Source organism: Pseudorca crassidens, chromosome 8 (genome assembly GCF_039906515.1).
Source record: "Pseudorca crassidens isolate mPseCra1 chromosome 8, mPseCra1.hap1, whole genome shotgun sequence".
NCBI lineage: Eukaryota > Metazoa > Chordata > Mammalia > Artiodactyla > Delphinidae > Pseudorca > Pseudorca crassidens.
Window position 1 is genome coordinate 48883666 of NC_090303.1, and position 27767 is coordinate 48911432.

The following is a 27767-nucleotide window of genomic DNA, read 5'->3' on the forward strand; positions in this document are numbered from 1 at the left end:
GGGGCGGAGCGCGGCCCGCGCGCAAGAGCCGGACCGCGGGCACCGCCCACAGTGCTCCCGGGCCCGGCCGAGCTAGGCGGCGCGGCTTCCGCGCCATGGGACGGTTGCTGACTCTGAGCTTGCTGGGGATAGCGCTGGCGCTCCTGGGCGAGAGGCTCCTGGCGCTCAGGTAGGTGGGGGCCTCTCGGGTCCCCAGGCTCAGGGTGGCAGGGGCTGCGCGCGAGCGGGGACCCCGGAGCCAGCGGCCACGTAGGACCTCTGCATCGCTCTGCTCCTCGGCCGGCGGAGCTCCTCCACCCCAACCCCCAGGCGCCACCAAAACCCGGCACAGTTTGGGCTGAATCGCGAGACTTCATAGCGAGTTTGTAAGCTTTTGCTGCGCACCCAGGTCTTTCTTACCTAAGTTGACAAGCGAGTACTTTGCGATTTACCCAGGGGCGAACCTAGTGCTTTAACTTGAAAACAAAACTATTACTCATTCACTGAAACTTTAATTATAAAGATTTATTTCAGGTCATTGGTGCTGCTTCTCTTTGTTGCCCGAACCAGCCTCCGTCTTTAATAAAGTTGTTTTCCGTCTCTTCCCTGCAGAGTTTGAGAAACTCTTCCTCTGCTCTCTAATCTTGGCACGGTTGATCAAAGATACTTGAGATATTCAGCTATTGTTCTTACATCACTTCCTTATTTATCTCTTCGTCTGGGAACACCGAAGCCAGAATGCCAAACAGGACACGCCTAGTCTATCTCATGTTTTAGTTATAAGGAAAAAACGTGGGTGATCAGACGTCATAGTCTCTAAATTATCAACTCAAATTATGTTAAGCCTCACGTGAAAGAATTCCAGAATGTTGAGCACCTTCTCTGTACGCTGTGCACTCTTAGCCTCCTGTAATAGAGTAAGGCACCGTCCTTACCTTTAAAGAGTTTACCCTATTAAAGGGAAAGAGAGAAATAAATCAAATAGATAAATTAGGATGTTCAGGACAGGTACAAACCAACCCCTGTTGGCTTAAGGAGGAGAAGTTACAACGCCTGAAGGTGGAGTTCAGGAGGAAGAGACATCTGACACTAGCCTTGAGGGATGGGTGAAACACAAGTGGGGATGAAGGAGGCAGTCCCAGATGGAGAGTGCCGCGTGAAGAAAGGGAATGGCGGGGGAAGTTTAGATTTGAGCGGAGCATAAAGTTAAGGGATGAGAACAGTAGGAGTAGGGTTTTGAGATGGTTAAACCTACGTTGAAAAATTGGGGCCTGCATAGGTAGGCCAAGGGGAACTAGCAATGTTTGTTGTATGTGTTTTATTTTTTTAAACAGGAACCTGTTTAAACCATCTAAAGCATAACCAGTTGGGCTGTGTAGAGATGACCTGGGAGGCTGGATTGGAGTAGAGCAGTGGTTCTCAGTCCTGGCTGAGCCTTAGGGATCTACTGGAGACCTGCTGTCTGGGCTGCACCCCCAGCAGTTCCAATTCTGTTGCTCTGGGTGGGGCCCAGGCATGAGTATTTTTTATTTTAAAAAATTCTCCTGATAATTCTAACATGCAGTTAGAGTTGACAAGTACCAGAATAGAGAGCAAATAGACCTGGGGAAACTAGTTAAAGTCTTGCAGTAGTTTGGCCCAAACTCTGGAACCCCAGGGATGAGGGGTAAGGCCAAGGTGATACTACAGTTTCCAGCTCTGCTGTCTTAGCTGCAGCTTCATCTGCTCATAAAGGGATGCCAGGAGGAGGAACAGTGTCTATGCAACAGGAAGCATCAGAGTTGGAGGAGGAACATTTACTGGTAAGAAATGGACATGTTGAGCTTAATTTTCACATTATATAAATGACCATCCTGCTCTGCAGAACGTTATTGAGTTGGGTGATTTTGTATGATCTGTCCAGCTCTTGGTTTCAAAGGCAGGACCACTAAAGTTCTCAAGCTCATTAAATTATCCCTAAACTTCAAACTACCAGTGTTTCCATAAGTTGAAGTTTTCTCAATTAGTCAACTTTTTCTTCTTACTAACCTTAAGGTTTTAAATTTAAATCCCTTTAAATGATAAATGTAGATGCAAACCTAAGAAAAAGTAAATAAAGCTTATTTAATTTACATAGAACGCACCTGCTAGATGATTTAAATTTGAATGTATCTTTTCTTTATAAAGACTTGACTATAATAAACTTTATTGAGCAGTGACTTCATAGGGTTGTAACCTCATTGGACAGTTGAGGCCTTATAGTGGCTGATGTGAGAATGTTGGGGTGAATGATGGGTGGCTAGATCTAGCAAATAAAAATGTAGGACACCCAGTTAAATTTGTATGTCAGATAAACAACAAATCATTTTTTAGTATATGCCTATCCCATGCAATATTTGGGATGTAATTAGACTAAAATACTATTCGTTATTTATCTGAAATTCAAATGTAACTGGGCATCTTGCATTTTATCTGGCAACCCTATGAGCGCAGAGCATCAAGTGCCTGCTACTTACAAAGTTCGGTGGAGTGCTTAAATGCATAACATTTCTCCTTTCAGACCCTTAGAGTATTTTGAAAAGCAGCATGTTCCCACCTCCACATAAAGAAAGGCTCTTCAAAAACAGGTTTTTGGTTTTTTTTTTCTCTCATCTGCTGCCTTCTATTTCATTATTCTATTTTTAGAGATGGCACTTTGGCACTCAGGTTATTTCTCTCCCCCAGGGTGCCCACTTAAATTTCAACTTGGATTTCAGGTAAACAGTGAATGATTTTTAGTATAAGTATGTCCTGCATGGATAAATGGAATCAAGGTTGTCTCCTTCCTTCTGAACTATAACTGGCTAAGGTTCCCAGGGGAGGATGGCATGTCATACCCAACTTTTCCACTCCTCCCTCATGGAGCAGTAAAGGAAAAAGTAGAAATACAAACATGTCCCCAGGCCAGTGCTCCCTGTTGCAAAGCACACACCCTTGAATGAATCATGAGACTTGAGTATATCAGAGACCTATGCCTGAGCAGGAACTCCAAATACAAGCGTCTGAACTTTTTGCTTGTTGCTTGACACCTTTTATGACAGCTCCACCAAGAAGCTAGCTATCCAGTCAGCTTCTGAACACTTCTGAAGGGGCAGACTTGTTTCCAGCCACCATCCTCCTTATTTATTGTATGACTACTGTGTGCTGGTCTTTGTGTTGAAAGTGTCAGCAGTTCATTATATTAAACTAAAACTTACCTTTACTGACATTTGGAAAGAAAGCCCTTTTACCTTCCTGCCTTCTTCCAGTTTTCATATATGTCTTCCTTCCTATATTATACATAATATTAACTGAGGCTTGGAGAGGCTGCCTAGTTAGTTCAGAAGTTAGTGCCAAACCTGTGCTCTAAGCCAGGTCTTCTGATTCCAAATACAGTTTGTCCCAGCTCCACCATGGCCTCCTCTCTTCTCTGCCATTGGAGCAAACTTTCCCCAGCTTTACAAGCCTAAGCACACATTCTTAATTAAGTAAGAGCGTTACAGGGGACCAAGGGGTGAATTTCAAGGGGTTTTACAAGTCTGTTTGTGAAAGATAAAGCCCCAGTTTGTCTGAATTTAAGTCTGTACGTAAAAGATAAAGCCCCATCAGTGGTTTGTAGGTTCAAAGGCAGTGAGATATGGAACAGACCTGGTAGTAACACTGTGTTCCCAGTTTGCTCAAAGTATATTGGCACACCAGACTGGTGCATCCTTACTGCTACCACACGATGAGGCAAGATAATCAGTAACCGCCCGTGACCCATTCCACTTTGGATGGGTAATGCCTTTTCCTGAGTGAAGGAAATAGAGATTCATTTCATGGTAATGACTGTTGGTTAAGGGTTCATGCTTTGTAGCCAGGTCGCCTGAATTCTCCACTATTTACATGAGACCTTGGCTTTTATTTCACCTTTCTGTGCCTCAGTGTCCTAATCTGTAGGATGGGTATAATAGTACTATATGCTCCATATAGGAGCTGTAAAAAATAAATGAGTTCATTCTTGTAAAGTGCTAGAACAATGTCAGACATGTAGTAAGTGCTCAATAAAGTTACCTATGATGACAATGACGTTGGAGCAGGGGTTCTTAGACTTTTTTGTGCCATAGATCCCTTTGGTAGTCTGGTGAAGCCTTGACTCCTTCTCAGCAAGCATCATGTTTCTAAATGCATAAAATAAAATACATAGGATTACAAACCAAACTGAAATACTATCTAAGTTAATACTAATTTAAATACTTAAATTCTATTGCCAAACTATTTAAAAGATCTAATGTACTAATGTAATAACATGGCCTTCTTTATTAAAGCCTTAAGTAGATCTAGAAGTAGTTGAATACCTAACAGTAGATACTGTGAAGCAGAGATGAGTATAAATGGTATTTTGAGATCTCTACAACAACTAAAATGTGATGAAACAATGTAATTTCTGTTAGTGACAGAGTCACAGGTACTGCTGGTAGAAAGCTCAGTGGTTTGTTGCCTACACTCATCATCAAAAGAAATACTCAGTTTCAGTCAGAGGTTTAACTAAAGATGTGTTTTTTCCCCCCCATCAGAATTCAGAAACCCCTGAATTTTACCCATGGACTCTTTGAGGGTCACTGGACCCCAGATTAAGAATCATGATGTACCTGTTTCTGATGGGGGTCATTGGAGGAATGATTACTGGCTCAGTTGAAGGAAGGCAGTATGCATTCTTTCCTGTATTATACCTATCATATACTCGTAACTAAAAGGAAAATAACCAAGTTCTAATGAAAAGGAAAAGGAAAGTGAGAAAAACAAAAGGAACCTAGAACAAAGAAAGCAAATAGCTTTCATCTAGAGTGTCCATTTTAATAGACTAGTAGTGGTGGCCTGGAACATTGTGTCTAAGCTGGAGCTGAGTTAAAGAGAAAGAGTGCTGTAATTGATTAGCAATGTCTGCATGACAACAGAGTGGCAACTGCCACACCATCTCTGATCTAGTACGTTCATAAGCATGCTGTGGACATAAAGTGTTAGGGAGCAAATAGGCTGCTGCAAAAATATGACTTATTTGTGTTTGTATCTCTTATTTATTTATCTGTTTTTGGCATTAATATATGTAGGCTTATTGATCTGCTAGTCCAAAGAGTTTGTATAGCTTTCATTTGTATATTCTCCAAACTTCTTAAATCTGTTCTCATTTAGGAGTGCTTTTAGCTGCAAGTAGCATACATCAAATTAATGGTAGCTTATACGTATTGAAGCTTGCTTTTCTCACTTGATACAAACTCTGTGAGTCATTTATCCTAGAGCTTGTCCATTGAGTCAGTGATCACATCAAGAAATTAGGTTCTGATGTTTTTGTTCTTTGATCCTCCACTGTTGGCTTTGTGTCCTCATACTTGTGTTAAGGATGCTGAATGACTGCTGTAGTCCCAAGTACCACATATATGGTCAAATCATGAAGAATGGAGGAGTGTTGCCAGTTAGCTCTCTTCCTATGTCTGCCTTTTCTACCAGTAATAAATTTATCTTTCCCAAAAGGCTGGGTCATATGATTACCCCTAAAGTACAAAGGGGGCTGGAAGCAAATATTTGGCTTGCCTGCTTCTGCAGTGAGAAAGAGCAAGGAAGAAAGGTGTGTGAATGGCTTTAGGTTTGTTAGCTAATAGGGTCTGCCACTCTGGAGTACAGAAGTCCACTAATGAGTAGGGAACTGATAGTTCTGCCAGGCAAAAAGCCTAGCAGTTTTCTACTGAAAGTCTTTGAAAGTCTTGATGGGCCACAAAGGATGGAAGCAAAATCCTCTCTCTTTAATCATAAAGGAAACACAAGAAAAAATGACTTGATTAACTAGTAACAGTCCTTGTGTTACTCTTCAGTTTTAATAGCGGGCAGTCTGCATATCTAGAGATGATATTGTACAACTGAACTAGCTGATGAAGATCGCCCTGTTAACAAAGTGTAATCATCAGTCATTGATGCAAACCTAAGTTGACTCTGAAAAATACCCCACACCAAAGTGTCCAAACACATATGAATTTTATTTTATCCATAGAATTTTTTGAGAAAGTTAGATGGTAATCAACATTACCCCATCTTTGTTTAGTCAAATGGGCATAAAAGTAAGTTGTATAAAATCGACACCCAAACCAGCACATGATACAGAAACTTGATGAAACTTCAGCTGTGACCTACTGGCTTAAATTTACATCTGTTTCTGGAATCACACAATGTCAATAAACCTTGGAGGTCATTTAGTCTCATCCTTATTTTTATACATAAAGAAGACTAAGGCCTGCAGAGATTAATTGACCTGCCGAAGGTCATGCAGTCTTGCTGCTATGACAGAAACGTGGTCTCTTCTCCCCTTTCTGAGAAAAATACAACAGCAGATTAGAGCCTCTGGGTGGAACTTCCTGGCTGGGTGCTGAACTTCAGGGAAGTCATTTTTCTCATCTCTAAAATAGGGATAATGGTACCTACTTCTTCGGATTGTTTTAAGAATTAAATGAATTCATTCAGGTAAATCACATAGAACAGTGGTAGGCTCAATACATGTTCTCCCTTCTTAGTATTTATTTCCTTTTACCACCCATGATTATCAGCAGCATCCTCCTCACTAGTGTTACTGCTACAACTTATGTTAGGCTAAGTGTACTTGTTCTCGCCTTTAAATCACTGCTGGGACTCGTAGACTTGAGATTTTTTTGTATTTTTTTTTACTGCTTTATTTAAATTTTTTTATATGTTATTTGCTTTATTTTTTCTATTACATTAATATATTTTATATCTTTTTTTTTTTTTTTTTTTTTTTGCGGTACGCGGGCCTCTGACTGTTGTGGCCTCTGCCGTTGCGGAGCACAGGCTCCGGACGCGCAGGCTCAGCGGCCATGGCTCACGGGCCCAGCCGCTCCACGGCATGTGGGATCTTCCCGGACCGGGGCACGAACCCGTGTTCCCTGCATCGGCAGGTGGACTCTCAACCACTGCGCCACCAGGGAAGCCCTATATCTTTATTTTATTCATTTATTTTTATTTTATTGCTTTATTGCTATGTTGTTTCAAGAAGTTTAACAGTATTTGAGTTATATGATTCCAAATACATACTGATTAACAGTTTAATTGGAAACTTTCATATGTATATGGATATATATATATATATATATATGAATTGCCAAAATATATAGTTGCCACCACCTGTTGGTAATTCTGGGTTGTCCAGGCCTCGGCTTCTTCCATCTCGCCAAGAAACCAGTAGCCTTCCCCATATTCGGTGTCTAGAAGTCCGAAGCTGGCAAGGATATGAATAGGAGAGAGACAACTGGCAAATTGTCATGTCTCTTAAACGTGTGGTACCTGTGAACCACTTTGAAACATGTAAGCTACTCTGCAGGCACGCTTGTCATTCTTTGTGGATGTGGAGAACAGAAAGAGAAGGTGAGCCAGTGAGAGGAGGGAAAGCCTTCAAACAATAGAGCCCAGATGTGTTTGCCCACCCTGCTTGGTGGCCCTGTACTCCAGGGTGGGAAGGAAGAGGGAAGATGCTTTATTAGAATTCAACATTTTCTCATTATTCCTTCACTTCCGTTTTTATGAAATTACAACAGCAAGTAGTTTGGCTACAGTAGTTGGTGCTCTTCAACCTTCTCACCCCAATAAACAGTCATGGGGATGGGACTTTCTCCACTTGTTTCTTAATAACTATTTATGAGGTGTCTTCTGTGAGCCAGGCTCTGAACAATGCCATTTTCTCTCGGCCTGCTTTCAGTCACTGTGTCATTTTGCAGAGGGTCTGGGCATTTTATAGCCCCTCTGTGTCCTCAGAAGGAAGACAGGGCTTCTGGTTCTACATCTGAAGCTCTTCCCACAACACAAGAGCTGTGAGAAATGGGACCTGGTGCCGTGTTTACATTTGCATAGGAACTTGCATTCCAAGTTGTATTTGTTGAATTATTGGCTTCCTTTTACGACCCATGTTCACATATAGAACTTTGTGATTTGCATTTTTATTTTAACTTCATTTCTGGTGCTATTTTATGTTCCTACCCTTGTTTTCTGTCTTCTCTTTTATCTGCTTTAGATTTATGCTGTGTTTTATGTATTGCTCTAAGCCTCTTTAAACCCTTTCTGCTACAAAGCAGGGAATATGTAAACAGATAGATTTTTTTTTTAACAGGAATCGACTTAAAGCCTCCCGAGAAGTAGAATCTGTAGACCTTCCAAACTGCCACCTGATTAAAGGAATCGGTAAGTCTGAGAAAATGCTTGTTACACAGCTTACATTCCTTGGCCCACAACACTAGAAAACTCATTAACGGTATTTTGGCACATAATTACTGTTTATCAGAGGAAAAGTCACATTAAATCAGCAAAAACCTTTTCAGTCAATCTCTTTTGATCTCATGCACCCTGTATTTCTTCTTCTCTCTTACTCTCACTGTGATTTATTAAAATTATTTGTACAATCCTATGTTTTAGACTTCTTGCTTGCTTAGTGACTTTGCTGAACTCGTTTTGTCATCTGTGTTCTGTATTTTGTCAAGTCTGTATTTTTGTCAGGTCTGGATTATGTGTGGCCACTGAATTCTGTGTACCATTAGCCCAGGAATCAGCTGGTGAAGGTAAGTCAGAAGGAAGAGAAGTTATAAAACAGAAAGTAAAAATCTCCCAACAGGGCTTCCCTGGTGGCGCAGTGGTTGAGAGTCCGCCTGCCGATGCAGGGGACACAGGTTTGTGCCCCGGTCCGGGAAGATCCCACATGCCGTGGAGCGGCTGGGTCCGTGAGCCACGGCCACTGAGCCTGCACGTCCGGAGCCTGTGCTCCGCAACGGGAGAGGCTATAACAGTGAGAGGCCCGCGTACCACACACACACAAAAAAATCTCCCAACATAATCTCCACCCATGAAAAAGAATGAAATAATGCCATTTACAGCAACATGGATGGATCTAGAGATTATCATACTAAGTGAAGTAAGCCAGACAGAGAAAGACAAATATCATATGATATCACTTCTATGTGGAATCTAAAAAAATTATACAAGTGAACTTATGTACAAAACAGAAATAGACTCACAGATATAGAAAACAAACTTATGGTTACCAAAGGGGAAAGGGAAGGAGGGATAAATTAGGAGTTTGGGATTAACATATACACACTACTATATATAAAATAGATAGGGGCTTCCCTGGTAGCGCAGTGGTTAAGAATACGCCTGCCAATGCAGGGTACACGGGTTAGAGCCCTGGTCCAGGAAGATCCCACGTGCCGCGGAACAACTAAGCCCATGCGTCACAACAGTTGAGCCTGCAAGCCACAACTACTGAAGCCCGCACATCTAGAGCCTGTGCTCTGCAATAAGAGAAGCCATGACAATGAGAAGCCTGCACACCACAATGAAGAGTAGCCCCAACTCGCCACATCTAGAGAAAGCCCGTGCGCAGCAATGAAGACCCAATACAGCCCAAAATAAATTAATTAGTTAAAATAAACTTTTAAAAAATAAACAATAAGTTCCTACTGTATAGCACAGGGAACTATAGTCAATATTTTGTAATAACTTATAATGGAAAAGAATCTGGAAAAGAACACATATATAACTGAATCACTATGCTGTACACCTGAAACTAACACAACATTGTCAACTATACTTCAATAAAATATAAATAAATAAATAAATAAATAAAAATCTCTACCTCCCACAAAAATAACCTCAGAGATAGAGTTTCTGTTTTATCCTTTCTGGTATTTCCAGTGCAAATGCAAACAAATATATGCATATACATTTATATCTATGGTTTTCACAAATGGCATCTTAGTATAAGATTATATTCTGTAACTTGCTTTATTCTGAACATAGTGTGAACAGATTTCCACATCAGCACATGTAGATCTACCTCATTCTTTTTAATATTTGCACGTACCATGATTATTTACCTAGTTCCTTAATGCACATTTGAGTGGGTATAGTTTTTTGCAACTACAAGCAAGTCAGTGAACTTCATTGTACATATAGCTCTTCCGTTTGTTTATCTGAAGGATAAATCTTTAATAGCGGGATTATTGTTCAGTTAGCACATATGTTTAAAGTTTTGATGGTCTTTGCTAAATTGCTCTCGCGTTGGCAACGCTAATAAACTCAATACCCCATGTTTATAACCACATTCACTCCAGACAGGATTCATTATGCTCTTTTATCAAAAACAAAGTAGTGAGCCTTTTCTGGATCACACAAAGAAGGCTTCCATTTCATGGAAACTATGTGTTTTCAGAGAAGCCTTTTCTACTTCAGAGCTTCTTTCTGCGCACTGCGCCTCCTGTACACATCTGTTTCCTCTGTGCTCTTGTCCCCTTTTCCCATTGCTACTTCTGTACTTTTTCCCAGTCCTATCTCCCTTCACAAGACTCCTTGACTTCTTTCTCCTGGGGTTTCCCCTCTTTGTTTATTGCCCAAACACTTAGCAGGAGGATACAAACTCAGTGTCAAATACCAGATTGTCCAGATTGGAAAGGTCTGTGCTGGATAATGCAGAGCATCGTAGAATTAAGGTTGTCTGGAGTCCCAAAAAAACCCAGCAACTGCATCCTGCCTTCTGGCCGCAATCACGAAGAGCCGCCTTGGAACTGGTCACTAAGCAGAAGCCAGATGGCGTCTGGGAGGGACATTGTACAGGTTGGGAGGCTGAGTCAGTGATCTCGCAGGTTACTTTTGCTACTGAGTTAATAAATGTCAAATTATTAAACAGCCCTTGGCCCTGTGAAGTCCACCTTCTGCGAATTCAAGTCTCAGAGTAGACAATAGGGCACAGCCAGACACATTACTGGACAAACTGCCAAGTGTATTGCTGCTACAACTCACTGGAATGGAGGGCACCTCAGAGAAAAACAAGTCCAACAACATTTGTATTCTGAACAGGCGTCTGTCTGTGTTTGTGACCTTTATGTTGTGATGTGTGTGAGCTGCTGTCTGGAATTGGGAAGAATGAGGAAATATGTCACCTATGGCCCCTCTTGTGAAGTGTTTAATGCCTCTGAGGCACTTCAAAAGGCAACAGAGCGAAGACGATGAGTGATTAGAAGCACATTTGGGATACATTTTTAGATCTCATTAGAACTGTGCTTTTTCTCTCCCCCTTCTTTGCTTCTGCTCTGTGGTTAGCATACACTATATGAACATTCGTTGAATGCTATGTCAGCGATGCATAATGGTTAATAATAGCTTGTGGTTATATGTTTTTAACAACAGTTGCTTATTCAGTGGTCTTTGACTACAAAGGAAAACAGAGCATACTTTCCCATAGGCAAAAGCAGTGTCTCCTGGTAGGCAGCAGGAATAGAGGGGTTCTCTTTTTTAGTTTCCACTTTGGAAACAGTAGCAGCCATGCAGTTGAGGCCAACTAATCCCTCCAAGAGGTAAGGGGACAGGTACATCCCCTGTCCCCCGAGTCCCCATCAAGACAAACATACACACACACACACACACACACACACACACACATAAAATAAGGCTACATTCACCATGACTAGAAATGAACTCTTTGCAATTCTTAGGTGCTTTATAAATATCATATCATCTCATGTCTTTCTGTTTTAATAAGTAATAATCACTACCACATATCATACAGGATGTCTGCCTTCAGGGGGTCAGAAAGTAAGCTCACTATTTATTCTATTTTTTTGTATTCCTTTCCAATGTATCTAACAGACAGAAACTAACATTTGGTATAATATCGACATCTAAATAATAAAAATTATAATTAAAGAGCTATTTAACTCTATTTGAGGCTTAAAAGTTTAAAACATTTTAAAATGTCTTTGAAAATGCTGGCATTCAGAGTCCTGGACTAAAACAAAATTTTGAATGGATTATTTCTCTTGAGTTAATAAATGATTTTATACACTTGGCAGTCAAGATCTTTATAATAACTGATGCTTGAGAGTTTTTTTTTTTAAAAAGCATTAAAGTTTATAGCCCTTGTTGTCAAGTACTTTACAATCTACCTATGAAAAGGAAAACAGAAAAACCCACTATGTGAGATATAGACATATTTTTTCTTTTTATAGCAGATAAGGACCTAAGGCTCAGAGAGGTTAAATAACTTTTGCAATTTTTTTCCCAATATAGTATTTTCTCCCAGAGTGATTAATACACACATCTGATTAATGAACCAAAAACGTGGAAAATAATAGGCTACATTACATTTTGGATACTCTGTTGGGTATGGCAACGGCTGATTTGCTGTTATAAAGTTACAATAAGTAACTTAGAGAAGAGAGAAATTGGTTCTCTTTTATGTGACAGTCCAAAGATAAGCAAATGACCTAGGGTGATTAGATGATTCTACTCCATGTGGTCATTCTGGAACAAAGGCTGATGAAGCAACACAGCTATCTTCAACATACTGCTTCCATCTTGGTACAAGACTAGAGCTCCAGTTGTTGCCATTTCCCAGCAGGAAGGGGTAGAAAGAAAATTTACATGGATATTTTTATTTTATTTTACCCAGTAGTTGCAAGTAGTTTACCTTGTACTCTCATGTCCATTAACCTGAACTCAGATGAATGGCCACCTCTATCAGCAAGAAGGGGTAGAAAATGTCTGTAGCTATGTGGCCGTGTACCTGTAGCTGAAAAAAAAAGAAGGGGAGTATGGATATTGGGGAGCAGTTGGCCATCTCTGACACAGATAGATAATTGCTAAAGGATTAAGAAGGGATCAAAATCAGATATGCTAAGTTAGAAGACTTTCCAGAGAAAGAGTGTTTGAAAGAAAAGTACAGGATATGAATTGATGAAGATCTTGGTGAAAGGCATGGAAGCAAACATTTTGGGGGAGAAGCCAACATATGTAACTGACCACAGTTGGATTTACAAAGTAAAGTGTCTTCAGAGAGGAACCAGGGGATGGTTCTGACAGAGAAATTTCATTAAATGCTAGGTTGTGTTTTTTCTATGCACTTTTAAGTCAGAACAAAAGACTTGAATCCCAGCTTCCCAGTTTGTGACCTTGAACAATTTACTTAACCTTTCAACGGCTCCATATTCTCTAGTCTAAAATTAGAGATAATAATATTGCTTCTTAGAGTTACAAAAATTATACGAATTAACATATGTAAAGTACTTATAAGGAGCCTGGTTCTTGGTAAACACTTAATATATGTTAGTAGTTATTACTGTTACTACTCACACTACTACTATTTCTATTATTGAATTAGAGGAGAAAAAATTAGGTGTTATGAGATGATAAAAGCCTACTGTCATAATGGCTATAGAAATAAAGATTGGGGAGTAGATCTGGAAAATATTCTAAAGAAAGCTACAGATATGACTTTTTTTCCTTGGAATTAGGCAATGGGATTAAACAGAAAGAAGCAGCAATGTGGTTGACATGAATATATCTTTTAAAAAACATTGTTCTTTTCTTGCTTATTAAAAGAATATGATTATTTGTAGAAATTTTTAAAACAAAGAAAAGTATAAAGAAAATGAAAATCACTCATAATCCCACCACCCAAAAAAACATTGTTATTTTTTTTCTACATATCTTTTCTTTGTCTATGTGTGTAAGCATGCGCACGTTGAAGTTAAATTGTCTTAAATGATTTTTCAGGAACAACAAATTTTAATTAACTGAGCTCCTACTCAATGGATCTAGAAGGCAGAACTTAGACTAGAATTCTGTGTGCAGGTGTGTGTGTGTGTTCGTGTGTTTGTGTATGTATACATGGTGAAGCGTTCCTTGGTCCTTGCTCTTTATCAGTTGAGAAACACCATGGCACTAGAATCTAGAGGTTTTTAACTTTGGGGAGTATCACAGACCCTTTTTTTGAATCTGCTGAAAGCCAAGAACCTTGTTCACAGAAAATGTTCTTATCTGTACATACACAAGACACTTTGCATTGCATAGAATTTCAGAGGGTTCATAAACTCTTTGAAACCCATGTGTGGTTACTTAGGGATCCACAGACCTCAGGTTAAGAACTCAAGCATACAATACTTAAACTTTTATCTCTCTTCTTTCTGAGAAGCAAGCATATGGGTCATCTTTATGAAGTGAAGTTTTGGGCTTTTTTTTTTTTTTTTTTTTTTTTTTTTGCTTTTCTCCACTATGATGGAGCCAGCAACACTGGAGGCGGCCAGCCAAATGCAAACTCAGGAATCAAAGTCCATATAGCTGGATAGATGCTGTTTGTTTTTGACAACCTAGAAATAATCGTGGAGAAATCCTTTGGAGAGGGCTTAAAGTGGAAGGTTGGATTTTGTGGACTCAGAGCATGTGTCATGATTTGGCTTAATCTAAGCCATTTTTATTCCTCTTTTCTTGTGTTTGGGTCTATTATCTGTCTGTGGAATTTACACAGTGAGACCACTGGCAAGGTCTCATGTCTAATTATTTGCTGTGCTGTGTGGAGTGTACTGCAGACAATCGATAAACAATCAATAGTAATTGTAGCCTGTTTCAGAGACACTGTTAGAAGTTTCACCTGGCTTAGGTGCATGGTATTTTTCATTAATCGTCTTTTGCTAGTTTTTTTCCTGTAATTTAAAGCCTAAATTTAACGATTAAACAGAAAGCTTTCTTTGCTTATGAGAACAAGCAGGCATTGTTTTTTAAAGAGGGACTGTATAATCCCAGGTATTTTATCTCTGTTAATGAGAGAAAGTCTGTGTTTGCTTCCGATTGAGTGAGCCGAGAAAGGGACAAGAATATTTGCATGGTTAAATGAAGATGAGCCCTTCATTCTGAAAGTAATATTCCCCTGATGTCAATTACTTTTGTACAGACATCTGGATGTTTATCGTAAGAGTGTACAGATGTCAACTTTTTCGGTATTATAGCTGGAAATGTGGTGATTACTTGACTTTGATTTGAGTAGACATAAAATCTCTAACATTTAAAGTCAGAAGTTCACTGCAGGAAAGGATTTAGACTGACGTTTATTAAAGAGAGTGGTTCCTTGGAAGTAAAAATCGGAACCATTCCGAAAGATACAGATACTGATAAAGTAAACAAAGCTCTACCTAACAAGTCACAGAATTCGAACATGACATTTATCTATTTCTTGAACTTAACAGAAGCCGGCTCTGAAGATATTGACATACTTCCCAATGGTCTGGCTTTCTTTAGCGTGGTAAGTATCTTCCTTCCCCAGTCTCAGTGGAGGAGGTACAAGGGAGTTTGATGAGGCCTTCAGAGCAGTAACTTGTTTTTAAAGTTCCTCAGTTTCAAAAACAAAAAGACAGGTCAAACAGGATCTTGGAAATTTTCCTCCAGCTCCTCTGAATGTAGGGATGAAAAAGTCTTTGCCAATTGATTTATTGCTCTTTATGTTCCCACTGGCTTGCACTAAAATATTCCAATGCAATCTGTGTTCTAAAAGTTTGTTATTAAAAAGGATATTTGGGGCATTATTGTGGATATTTGATACTACATTATGCTATTTTAAATACAGCATCTACCTTTCCATTAGATATTCAATTTGAAACTAGTATTCTTGCTGTTATTATTTATTTTCAAACAATATACCAACTTTCCTAGACAAAGGCCAATGCTTTTGCTTTCTTTCTTTTTCCCCAAATAGCCTAACGTAAGTGGAATGTCATTGACTGAGCTTATTTATACCCTTCACTTTTGCCTTAATTTTCATAAGCTGAAAAATAACAACCTTTTCAGGCATACATTACAAAGACTTTAAAATTGATTGGCCTGAGTGATGCTAGGCTACACCAATATGCATTCTAATTAGAAAATTGTATATGTGGGCCAAGGAGGAAGTTCTGACCACCTCTCTCTCCTCCCTGGCGTGGGCCAAGGTGAGGGACCTTGGCATCTTCATGGATTCAGTTTTTCTTGAGAAAGAAGTATCCAGCTTTGAAGGCAGCCTGTAGTTATTCTGTTCCCTCTCAGCAGCCATTATTTTCAGGCACTGAGACTCAGGAAAGATGTGAAAAACTTGGAGATGCTTCAGAAGAGAGTCACAACACTAATAAAATAGTTGTCAGACTTATGAGAAAGGTGAGAGAACTCAGCTGAGATGAGAATGAGGGTTAGAACACTCTTCAGGTTCCTGATGGTTTTTATATGAAAGGCTGTGAGTGGCTGGTTATTTACCACAGAGGGAGAAAAGAAATACTGTAGACTTTAGCAGAAACATTGATATTTATATGGATTGGCCAAAAAGTTTGTTCGAGTTTTTATCACATCTTATGGGAAAACCCGAACGAACTTTTTGGCCAGCCTAATATTAAATTTTAAAACTATGGCTTTAAAAGTTTTAGTTAAGGGGCTTCCCTGGTGGCACAGTGGTTGAGAGTCCGCCTGCCGATGCAGGGGGCACAGGTTCATGCCCCGGTCCGGGAGGATCCCACATGCCGCAGAGCGTCTGGGCCCGTGGGCCATGGCCGCTGAGCCTGCGCGTCCGGAGCCTGTGCTCCGCAGCGGGAGAGGCCACAGCAGTGAGAGGCCCGCGTAACGCAAAAAAAAAAAAAAAGTTTTAGTTAATTACCTACACACAATGAGTAAAATGACATTTCTAGGAGGGCTCTGGGTTTGTGTAGAAGCACATGCTTGCACACATATCTTATATTCTTAGGAAAAAGCACTGAGACTCCTAGTCAACATTATTCATAACTAAAATGCAAATATCCAGAGTAGAGTAGAAGGCAGTTGCTTTTTTTGTTTTTGCAAAGAAGCTGTTTTCAGAGATTTGCGTAATCCAGAAGTGACCTATTTCAAGATTTTCTCCCCACAGGAATAAATCTGAATTAGGAGGGGTGAGGTCTCCAAGCACAAGACATCTACAGCCATTTTAGCTGAGAGGCTTAATATAGTCACAGTGATCTTGTAGCCAAGTCAACAGAATTTCTTCTGCTTGTTTTTCTCTTATCCTTCCTTGGTTATATGACTTTTCTTTTCTTTTTTTCAAATTTAGAAACAATCTCATTTTACTGATTTTTTTTTAATTTACTCAGCCTTGTCTCTAATATTTCCCAGAATGCACTCCTTTCTAAATGAATACCTCCTACATCATAGCATTTTATTCTTCCAAGCATTGTAGCCAATTAGCCCATCCTATTCCACAGTTACAGGCTTGAGGGGCATCTCAAAACTAACACACTTAATGAGGAATTAGATGACATAGAATAGAAAAAAGATTTAAATGACAGTGTGAATGTACTTAACACTAGTGAACTGTACACTTAAAAATAGTGAAAATGGTAAATTCTCTGTTATGTATATTTTACCACAGGTGGAAATAAAATAAAATTTGAAAAAGAGAAAAAACAGATTAAAATGATAGGGAGTATTACAATAACTCTGGAGAGTTATTACATCCCTGGTAGAGCTTCCTGAGCATTGAAACCCTATCATTTATGGGACATTAATAAAGAATAGAGATTATTAACCACTGAATTGGCACTGCCATGTAGCAATAGCATAATTGCAGTTTATTCTACTTGTTGGGCCTTGAAGTTGTGTAATTTTGATAGATATTTTTTAATTGGAGAAAATTTCTATTAAATACAATTTGTGCATAAAGTGAGATTTTTTGGGTACTCTTTTAAATTTGCATAAAGTATGACTTGAAAGATTTAAAAGAGAAAAGACCTCGATTATTTTAGTGAGGGCTGAAAAAGCATTAAATGAAATTCAACTCTCATTCCTGATTAAAAGCTCCAAAAAAACTAGAAGTAGAAGGAAACCTTCCAGAAACCTACAGCAAATACCATTCTCAGTGGTGCAACATTAACTGCCTTCTCATTAATGTTTAGAAAAGGAAGAAAATGCCCTAAAATACTGTAACCATCAGTAATCTACTAGAGTTCTTAATAACCCAAGAAAACAAGAAAAAGAAATTTGAGGTAGAAAAAAAGACAAAACTGACGTTATTTTCAGATAGTGTGATTACCTGTTTTTTAAACAGTCTAAGAGATTCACCTAACATACTCTTAGACCTAATAGGAGAGTTGAGTGATAGGGTTGTATTCAAAATGAACATATAAAACTCAATGGCTTTCCCACGCACTAGGAAAAAACAAACAGAAAATGTACTACTACTACTACTACCAGTAATTAATAAGGTTCCATTTGAACAGCAACTTAATTTCCGAAATTTATACAGAAAAATAAATGAGCAGAAATATTTAAGACTATTTTGGAAAGGTAAAGCAATGTGGTGTGGGATGTGAGGACTTGCCATATATATATACATATTGTATCTTATAAATAAAGCTATAGTAATTAAAAAGTGGCATATTATCACAGGATTTAGACATGAGTCCAAACAGACCAAAATGTAAATAGGGATCTAGTACATGATAAAAGCAACATTTGGAAACAGTAGGAAAAGGACAGACTGACTACACGCCAAGCACTGATCCAGGCCTTGGGGTCTAGCAGTGAACAAATGAGACAAAGTCCCACCTCATGTTACAATGGGGAGAGAATGAATGTGTGTCAGATAGTGGCTTATCCCCGCCCTCAACTCTGTGTTATCTCCCAGTCCACCAACCTTCTGGTTACCCTCTGAAGAGACTAAACCCTTAGTCTTCTGCCTCAACTCAGAAATATCAGTTATTGTTCAGCTTTCAGCCTCCCAGCTTCCAATTATTATTTTTTTATATTGTTTCCTCTCTGCTCTCTTTGTGTTTGCAGGTTTATGCCACCACCTTTAGCCAAAGTCTCTATCATTTATTTTTAGTTGCCACTTTAGTCTATAAAAATACTTAAGCCTTTATACTTAACTTTTTCCTCTGTTTTAAAAAGGGTCTAAAATGTCCAGGCCTCCACAGTTTTGCACCAGATAAGCCTGGAGGAATACTAATGATGGATCTAAAAGAAGAAAACCCAAGGGCACTGGAATTAAGAATCAGCCGTGGATTTAATTTGGCTTCATTTAATCCACATGGTATCAGCACTTTCATAGACAATGGTAAGAGCTGATGAGCTACCAACATTAAAAAAACTTACAATGGTTTGCAAGTGACTGTGGAAAATCGATTTGGATCATATCTGTAGTAAGAGAACAATTAACTCATGAATTACTTCTGTATTCTTCATACAAATAAGTCCATTATTTGCCTCTTCAGCTGGCAGTAAGTTATACTACATTTAGAAATTTCTAACGGTTAACACCTGGAAGAATGTTTAGATTTCATAACCTTTTCAAATATCTATTATCATTACATTGAAAAAGAGCTATATTTGTGAATTAAACTATTAACAGATTATTCATGAATTCTGTATATGGAGTGAGAAACACTCTTTCTTAAAGGTCAGGGGACCAATGATCAGAAATAACACCAGACAGACAGTGATGGGAAAGACGGGGAAGAAGAATGATCTGTTAGGTCGTCTAACAGCTTATACATTCAACCTTTCCTTGCTCGTGGTATTTAAATGTCAGTGTCTGCCCAGAGGTCCTATGGTTATGTCTTGTAAATTAACTCTGTTCTTTCAATTCTTTAGATAACACAGTTTATCTCTTTGTTGTAAACCACCCAGAATTCAAGAATACAGTAGAAATTTTTAAATTTGAGGAGGAAGAGAATTCTCTTTTGCATCTAAAAACAATCAAACATGAGCTTCTTCCAAGGTAATTAGTCCTTTTGTTCATTCTCTGATTTATCTGTAGCATTTTCAAATATTCCCTATGATGGTCCTTTCACCTTTTGTAAGAGCTGAAATACACATATATATATATATACACATAAACAAGTACATGTATTTATATGTGTATGTGTGTATACATAGTTTCCTTGCAGAGCAGGGAAAGTCGATATCAGTGTTCTATGTGGGCTCCCTTGAGAAATAAGGAAATGCTGGACTACCGAGGATTTGCTCTTCAGGGACATCTTGAGAGTAGAAGACAAACCTCACCATTTTTCCTTCTGTCACCTCCCATTTCAGATGACTCATCATCCAAATAGTAATAACACCTGTCCTGCCAAGGAAGCGTAGTCTGCTTTATATGGAGTTTGTATGCTCAGTATGGGACTAACAAGAACTGTTTTCACAAGGTAGCTGTGGGCCAATGGTCCTGCAGAATTGGAAGTGGGTCACTGCTATTTCAAGAACATAGAGCTCGTTGATAATGTGACTAAAAAAGAATTATGTGCCCCTCCCCGGCTCAGCTACATCTTTTAAGTTTGAACTTGATGAATATTTTTAATTTCTGTTACTTCCCTATCTAGGACTTCAGTGTGTAACTGCCAACCATTCTCCCAAAAATTCAATTCATAATAAACAGGAGCATGAGTACCATCCAGGCAGCCTTTGAGTTAGGGCGCTGTTTCAGAGAGGGGACCCACCTTCCCTGTAGCTCCGTTTTTCCTTTAACAAAGGAGAAAGCCGCTCTTTCAGACATTTTTGCATAGGGTAATTGGAATTTAAATTTAATAACACCCTTACCTAATTGGTTTTAAAAATGTAATTGTTTTTCGCATATAAATCTCTCACCTGAAGCATTTCACTATGGCAATTTCATCATTCATCTCTCCGCAAGTGTTTATTGAGCGCCTGTTCGTTCTTGGCAGGTCGCCTTTGTGAGTCAGGTAGAAATTGAACAGTCAACCTTAGTTTGACTAATAACTAAGCAAAGGAACTCAGGAAAATCCAGCAACTGAGAATATGGAAGCTACGTAAATGTTACTGACAGCCCAATCAGCTCACCAGCCAATGAGGCTCCACCGAGCTCTCTCCCTTGGACAGCTCTGTCTTTTCGTATTGTTGTTAAACCCTACATTTCTTGCTGTCAAAAAACACACTCTGTTGGCACCAAGTTCTTTTTCCTGTTATAATAACCTGCCATAATTGCTAAATGACCTGTCTTCAAATTACCTGGGTACCATAAAAAATTGTTCTCCGGCAAATGATATTATAGTAGATTACATATGACTATAGCCATGTGATTTTAGCTGAGTTTTTCCTGGGAAACCTCTCACCAAAAATTTAAAGCACATATTATGTAAACCTTCTGGAGACTTAATCTTTAATACTGAGACCAACTGGCTTTTTACATTCTCTCACATGTTATTTTTCTCTTCCAGTGTGAATGATATCATAGCTGTTGGACCAGCACATTTCTATGCTACCAATGACCACTATTTCTCTGATCCTTTCTTAAAGTATTTGGAAACATATTTGAACTTACACTGGACAAATGTCGTTTACTACAGTCCAGATGAAGTTAAAGTGGTAGCGGAAGGATTTGATTCAGCAAATGGGATCAATATTTCACCTGATAAAAAGTATGCTCTCTTATAGAAGTATATTCATTTCTTCTCAGTCAAGGTGCTGGGCCAAATTCTTTACTTTGCTTTTTTTTTTTTTCAATGCAGAAATAGCTTACTTGATATTTTTGGTCTATGATAAATATACTATATATAATATTTACAAATATTACTATAATACTACAATATAGAATACATATATGTAATATATTATTAAATAATGTTTTATATAAAATATATATATGTACTATATATTTACATGTAATATATAAATATATATTTATATACAGTATATAAATTTGGTATATATCCTTGTAGAGTTTAATTTTATAAATGTAAATTTTTATAAAATGGGTTCATATTTATATATACATATTAAAGTATTAGGTAGGTGTTTTCCTTTTAAATAGATATATCATTGTTTTATTGGCTGCATATTATTCCATTTTCAGGATGATTGTAAACTAATTTAACCAATTCTCTATAAATGGATATGTAGGGGGTTTTTTTTTCTGTATAAAAACCATTTTTTATTTCTCATTTACCACTGAAACTTTTCCAAATATTTTTAAGGAAAACCCCCCCAAGGGAGAATTACATACAGCATAGTGGTTAAATCTTCAGATTTTGGAGTCATATAGACCTAGGTTCAGATGCCCACTGGGCACTGGCTAAATGTGGGGCTATGAGCGCCTCCTCTTTGCACATTTGTGCAAGTGTTTCTGTAGAATAAACCCCTCAAAATAGAACTACTCACTTAAAGGGTGCTCCTTTCAAATGTTAACTTTAATAGATACTGCCAAATTGCGCCCCCCAAATTATCTCACTATTTTTATATGTCCAACTGTAACCTATAGGAAGGATATTAAAGTCTTTATTAACTTTCCCTTTTACTACCTTAGCACACTGAACAATTTAAACTACTACAAATATAACATGAAATAAATCTGGCATTCTGTGACAACTAAATGTCTATTTTCATGACAATTTCTTCTTTCTTGTTGATTACAGAAAAATGAATAGAGAATCATTTAATTTAAATTGTCTATAACTGACCCAATCCAACTTCTCCCACCAAATCTGTTTTTCTCCTCAACTCTCATCTTTCAGTTATGACAGTCAAATTTTCCAGTCACCCAAGCTAAAAATAATAACAACAGGGCATCCAGCTTTAACTCCATCTCTCTCACCATTCCTATTCAGCCATTGAGCAGGTCACACTGGTTCTATCTGTGCTGCCGTCCCTGACCCTCACCCCCTCTTCCTTCCCATTGACACCTGCTTGGTTCAGGTTCTCACCCTCTCTGGCTGGAGTATTACACTTTCTTCCCACTTGTTTTCAGTCCACTTCCATTTTTCGCACTGTTGCCAACTTTGTCTTTTATATTCCCCTGCCCTTTCAAGATCTCCAAAAGAGGGACCTCAGTCTGCTTCATCTTTGAATCCTCATACTGAGCACAGCCAGTCACAAAGCACATGGTTAGTAATTGTTGAACTGACCATTTGTTATCATGCCACTCTGTTATTCCAGAAATTCAGTGGACCCCAGTTGCTTATCAAATCAAGGCAGGCTAATGGGTTGGACTTTCTTTAATAAGCTAGTTCCAACCTCCCTCTTCTACTGTTTCCACACTTACTATGCTTTAGACAAGAACTCATTATTTTGCAAAACTGCCTCTCTTATTCTTGCCCCTGTGCCTTTGTTCACGTTTTCTTTTGCCTAAAAGGTGCTTTGTCCTCATATCCTCAAATCCAGTCTCTCTTTCCATGTCCACTGCAGATGCCCCCTTCCTTTGTAAGCCCTTGTGTTTTTTTAGGAGTTAGAGATTTCTTCAGTTTCTAGACCTGAAATATGTCTTATGGTACCAATCATGCTGTATTATTTGTTTAATATGTCTAAACTATCTGATCACCCCCAACACACTACAAACTTTTCAGGAGAAAAGGCTGTGTCTTCTTCATGTTTATATCTGTCACAATACTGAGTTCATGGCTTTACACACTATAATTGCTCAATAGAACAGTTGCCATGGAACAGGCAATTCAATGAGAAGAATTACCGTGAAGCAGTCCATTAATTCACCCTCCTTAGATATAGCCAGACTGTTCTGAATAGATACTTATTTCTAACTCTTACATTTCTCGATATGTTAATAAATATTTATTAAATATTAAGTATTACTATTCTAATAAAATGTGTTCTGTTTTATACCATATGTTTCTACATGTAAATGATCCCTTGAAATATCAAATTATATTGTAGAATGTAAAAGCTCTTTTTTTGAAACCAAATATTTGTTTTACTGTCCTTTCAATGGCAAATATCACAGACTTTATATTTTAAATGATGTCCTATATTATTTTTCCTTACAAACTTTTTGAAAAATAATTTAACAGTTCCATGATTGTTGTAGTAACACTGAATTGATTTTGAAAGCTTACTTTTTAAATAAAAATTGACCTTTATCAAGCATTCCTTGAGAGCCCATCATTGATTAACTTCTTGGCAGGTTATTAAGACTTATTCGTCATACTGTGTTAATGAAGCTTTATATTAGCCTGGGGCTCTAACCAGTATGTCCTTCCTGCAAAGGTACATCTATGTTGCTGATATATTGGCTCATGAAATTCACGTTTTGGAAAAACACCCTAATATGAATTTAACTCAGTTGAAGGTAAAATATTTCTTTCTATATCTAAAGTAGACATTAATCTTGAAATTACATACTTATACTGTAACAATTCCTCACTTAGAACAGAATAGCCAGTGTTACTATTCTGGGTTTTTCACTGCTTCCTCTCTGTAACTGGCCAAGTCTCTTGTTTCCCCACAATCACAAGAACTGACTGATTACATGCAGCAGTGTGTTGGGAGGGATATTTGCATCAGATTTAGAGCCCATTCCATGAAGTACTGACGGCACCTGATGAATTCCAATAAGAATTTTCACAATTGAAAAGACTAATAGATGAATTCTGAAATGACGATTTATACAAGTTGTCAGTTCTTTCAATAATAAATGAAGGTAGAAATTGGGTTCCACACCATTATTATTTTCTTCCTGCTTGAAAACACATATTTTAGATTGATTAAGAATTTCCTATTTTGCTTTGAATGAATTCCTTGAGCTAACTGATCACTGTGCATCTTTTAAGGGGAAAGGAATTCATTTTTTAGAGAGATTGATTATTGCCCCAGCTTTCTTAATTTTAGGAAAAATGAAAAGTGACTCTAAACCAGTGTATTAAATTTATTTTAAGCAATATTGGTGTTAAAGGGTGGAAGCAGGAGATGGGTGAAACTTCCCCATATGCATAGGGGCAAGAAAGTTTAGCCCTAAATTATTTAATCAAATTTCTCATGGCATTTAGATATTGACATTTTTTCATTTGGAAGGTACTCAAGTTGGATACACTGGTGGATAATTTATCTATTGATCCTTCCTCGGGGGACATCTTGGTAGGCTGTCATCCTAATGGCCAGAAGCTCTTCGTTTATGACCCGAACAATCCTCCCTCATCAGAGGTGTTTATATTTTTTAGTTTTTCAACCTTAATTATTCAAGTCCTTTTAAACTAATAATACAATAAACTTATGTGGTGGTTGGTTTTGTAATTGCTTTAAGCCAATAATTGGCAGAATTTCACATTGTTCAAATACGTTTAGAAAGGTAGTCTTTTGATGTATTAAATTATGGTGGAAACTAGTCAAAAGACCTTTTTATAAAGACATGTGCCCTCCTTGTGTGGTATACTGGCAATTTTTTAAATACCTGGCTTACTGTCAGCTCTCCACATGTCACTACTTTTGTTCGTGCTAAAGCAGTGAGAAAGTAGGCACATTAGTGTGGAAGTATTTCTATTAATGCTCAATTACTATAATAACACTCAATCCTGTGTTGGCATGCAATAACTAGATGGTTTAAGAAAGTACTTTCTTAGAAGGTTTAACAAAGTAATTTAAACATTAAAAAAATTGGTAACTGCTATTTTCAACAGCATGTCCTCTTAATCATTGGGTCTTTGTGGAAGATTATTGGTGACTGAGTGCCTGGGTGGATGGTGGTTCTATATTAATCGTTTGTATCTCCTGAATAGGTTCTCCGCATCCAGAATATTCTATCTGAGAAGCCTACAGTGACTACAGTTTATGCCAACAACGGGTCTGTTCTCCAGGGAAGTTCTGTGGCCTCGGTGTATGATAGGAAGCTGCTTATAGGCACTTTATACCACAGAGCCCTGTATTGTCAACTCTAAATGGTCCTTTTGCTATGCAGGCATGCTATCTTCTCTTAACAATTTTCTATGAATTGCTAATTCTGGGGGAGTTTAACCAGCAACGTTGACCCAGAAATGTATGACATGTATAGTAAATTTATTTCAGTAATGAAAGCCCCCCTTCAGTTCACATAGCACTTTTAACGCAAAAGGAAAGTGAACAGTTTTTAAAATTGCCAAGTAAAGGTGAGAGAAGAGAGCTGCTTTCAGTAAAGTGAATACACTTTGCATAAAATAAGCCTGCTTTCCAACTGCCAGAGCATGAATTCCACCGAAACAGGGTAGATTATATTTCCTTAAAATGTAAGTGACCTCAGCTCCACCAGTGTGACCACTGTGACTCAAAACTACTGATAGGTAACATGTTTTGATGTTTTGTACTTACGTCTTTGTTTACTATTAAAGAGTTGGAGTTATATTAAAGACTAACTAAAATCCATGTTTTGTCTGTGCTTAATTCTCAAGGCATATCCTCAGCGGGGGAATGAGAAAGTGGCCACTTCTTTGTGGGGTTACCTTGGGATGTGCAGGCATGGCAATACTAATTTTTCTCAGTTGAAAAACTAAACTATTTGAATAAAATAAAACAAAGAATAACTAAATATGGCAACTGGAATTCTCAATTAATATGGAGTATTCCATCAGCTCTATTTCTTAATGGGAGCCCAACTTGCATACAAAGAGGAGATAACAGGTTGGAGCTGGAAGGTCAATCATGCCACCTTCTTATTGAACACAGCCGTGAACTTCATCAGGTGAGATGAAGTCAGCTATCCAGGCCCACATGGTTAATCCCAGCAATGACAGCATCAGGGTCTGCCTCATAGAGAAGCGTTCTTTCCACTCACTGTACCTCCTGTAAATTCATCTTAAACCCTGAAGAGAGACTTTCACATGTCTCTTTCCATTGTAACTTATCAAAGCACTTCACTTCTCATACGCTCCCCCATCTTTAGCATCATTATAATCAAAATATTTGTCATTTACTTATAAAGTGAAAGACAATGCATTAAAAGTGGTACATTCATTATCTCATTTAATCCTAATTACAGCCCTGAGGGAGTACGTATTGATATTATATCACTGTTAACATTTCACAGATGTTCCAGGTCACACCTGGTAAGGGGTGGCTCTGATCTATTTCTGATGTCAGAGGCTGTACCATTATCCGCTGCATGATGCTTCTGCCATGGAACTAATGAGGATCTCGTTATTTACTCTTCTTCCTAATATATAGTTTATTCTGTTTTTATAGTTATCAACTTAAGTTCTGCTTTTCGATGGATCATTTAAAGACTTAAATGTAAATTGCATAAGTATTCTTAATCTTGGCCCCTGTCCATTTGGCCTGTGTTCTTATTTACATTTTTAACTAGTCTGTTACTAATGTATATTGGATGTATTTCATGCTAAAATCATCATTTTCTCTGTTTGCATTATTCATGGAGAAAACATTAAGTCACAGGTGAATAAAGCAATATTAAATATTATTCATTAGGGATCCAAAACCAAGAAGCATATGTTTTAGATTTTAGACTATGAGCAATGCCTATCTAAAAAGCTACATTCATGAAAAGTACCAGAATACAGTAGGCATAAGATGGACTTTTTTCCATTGTATTTATTAGAAACTTTATTTGGACAAAAGTAAATAAAAGTTAATAGGCACATGTATTATTTATCTTAGAATTTTAAAAAAGTTAAAAAAAAATTAACTCTGGTTTTTGGCCTCTATGGGCCATGAAGGATTCATAAGTATATTGTGCACCTATTTATGGTGATCTTACTGGGATCATACACTGAGTTTAACAATTTGGTTGGTTATTAAGAGGTCAAATCATTCAAAAGGACTGAAACTGCAATTGGGATAGGCCACCACTAGGTGGATTTAGGTCTCAGGTGGGGGTGTGTGTGTATATTTTAGTTCTTTTAAATCTGAGATCCTGTTAAGTGACAATAAGTATCTTTTTTTTTTTTTTTAAACAAAACCTCAGCTCTTTTACAACAGCTGAATGTGAACATGGATACCTAACACGGGGAGCAAGGAAAATTAAATATAAGCTATACTATTTCTTTTTCTCATTTTGTGTATGGATTAATTATTATTGACAACTAATCTAAGGCTGATCCTTTTTCTGGACCAGATTTGCTCAGTTTGAATGCTCTCTCAGAGACACAGCTTATCCAGGCTGATGAATACTTACTTGGCAAAACAATGAAGAATTAACAGCAGCTACCAGCACACCACCCGCATCCTCCTTTCTCCGGCCACCTGTAGTTTTCCTTACTCCCTCGGCTTTCTACAAAACATTT

At 38.0% G+C, this 27767-nt stretch overlaps 1 protein-coding gene and 1 long non-coding RNA gene across 3 annotated transcripts; both read left to right on the top strand.

Annotated features, from left to right (window-relative positions):
- The first annotated feature begins 8 nt into the window (after window positions 1–8).
- PON2 (paraoxonase 2) lies at window positions 9–25893 on the top strand. 2 transcript variants are annotated; one of them, XM_067746370.1, is made up of 9 exons: window positions 9–169; window positions 8123–8193; window positions 15021–15076; window positions 18712–18877; window positions 19414–19540; window positions 20994–21194; window positions 23770–23851; window positions 24574–24702; window positions 25275–25893. In XM_067746370.1, the coding sequence occupies exons 1-9, from the start codon at window positions 96–98 to the stop codon at window positions 25431–25433; spliced, it is 1065 nt and encodes a 354-aa protein (XP_067602471.1). In that variant the 5' UTR covers window positions 9–95; the 3' UTR covers window positions 25434–25893. The 2 variants fall into 2 exon arrangements, with proteins under 2 accessions (XP_067602471.1, XP_067602472.1); XM_067746371.1 differs by having other exon boundaries at window positions 19450–19540.
- LOC137229047 (uncharacterized) lies at window positions 8202–11891 on the top strand. The gene is made up of 2 exons (XR_010945515.1): window positions 8202–8567; window positions 9172–11891. It is a non-coding gene; the product is annotated as an uncharacterized lncRNA (long non-coding RNA).
- Window positions 25894–27767: the final 1874 nt, after the last annotated feature.

Bases quoted from the DNA above. Each gene is read 5' to 3' on its own strand.
- PON2 (XM_067746370.1), top strand. From the start codon at position 96: ATGGGACGGTTGCTGACTCTGAGCTTGCTGGGGATAGCGCTGGCGCTC. The intron at 170-8,122 runs GTAGGTGGGGGC...TTTTTTTAACAG, and splicing joins GAGAGGCTCCTGGCGCTCAG to GAATCGACTTAAAGCCTCCC. The intron at 19,541-20,993 runs GTAATTAGTCCT...TTTCTCTTCCAG, and splicing joins AAACATGAGCTTCTTCCAAG to TGTGAATGATATCATAGCTG.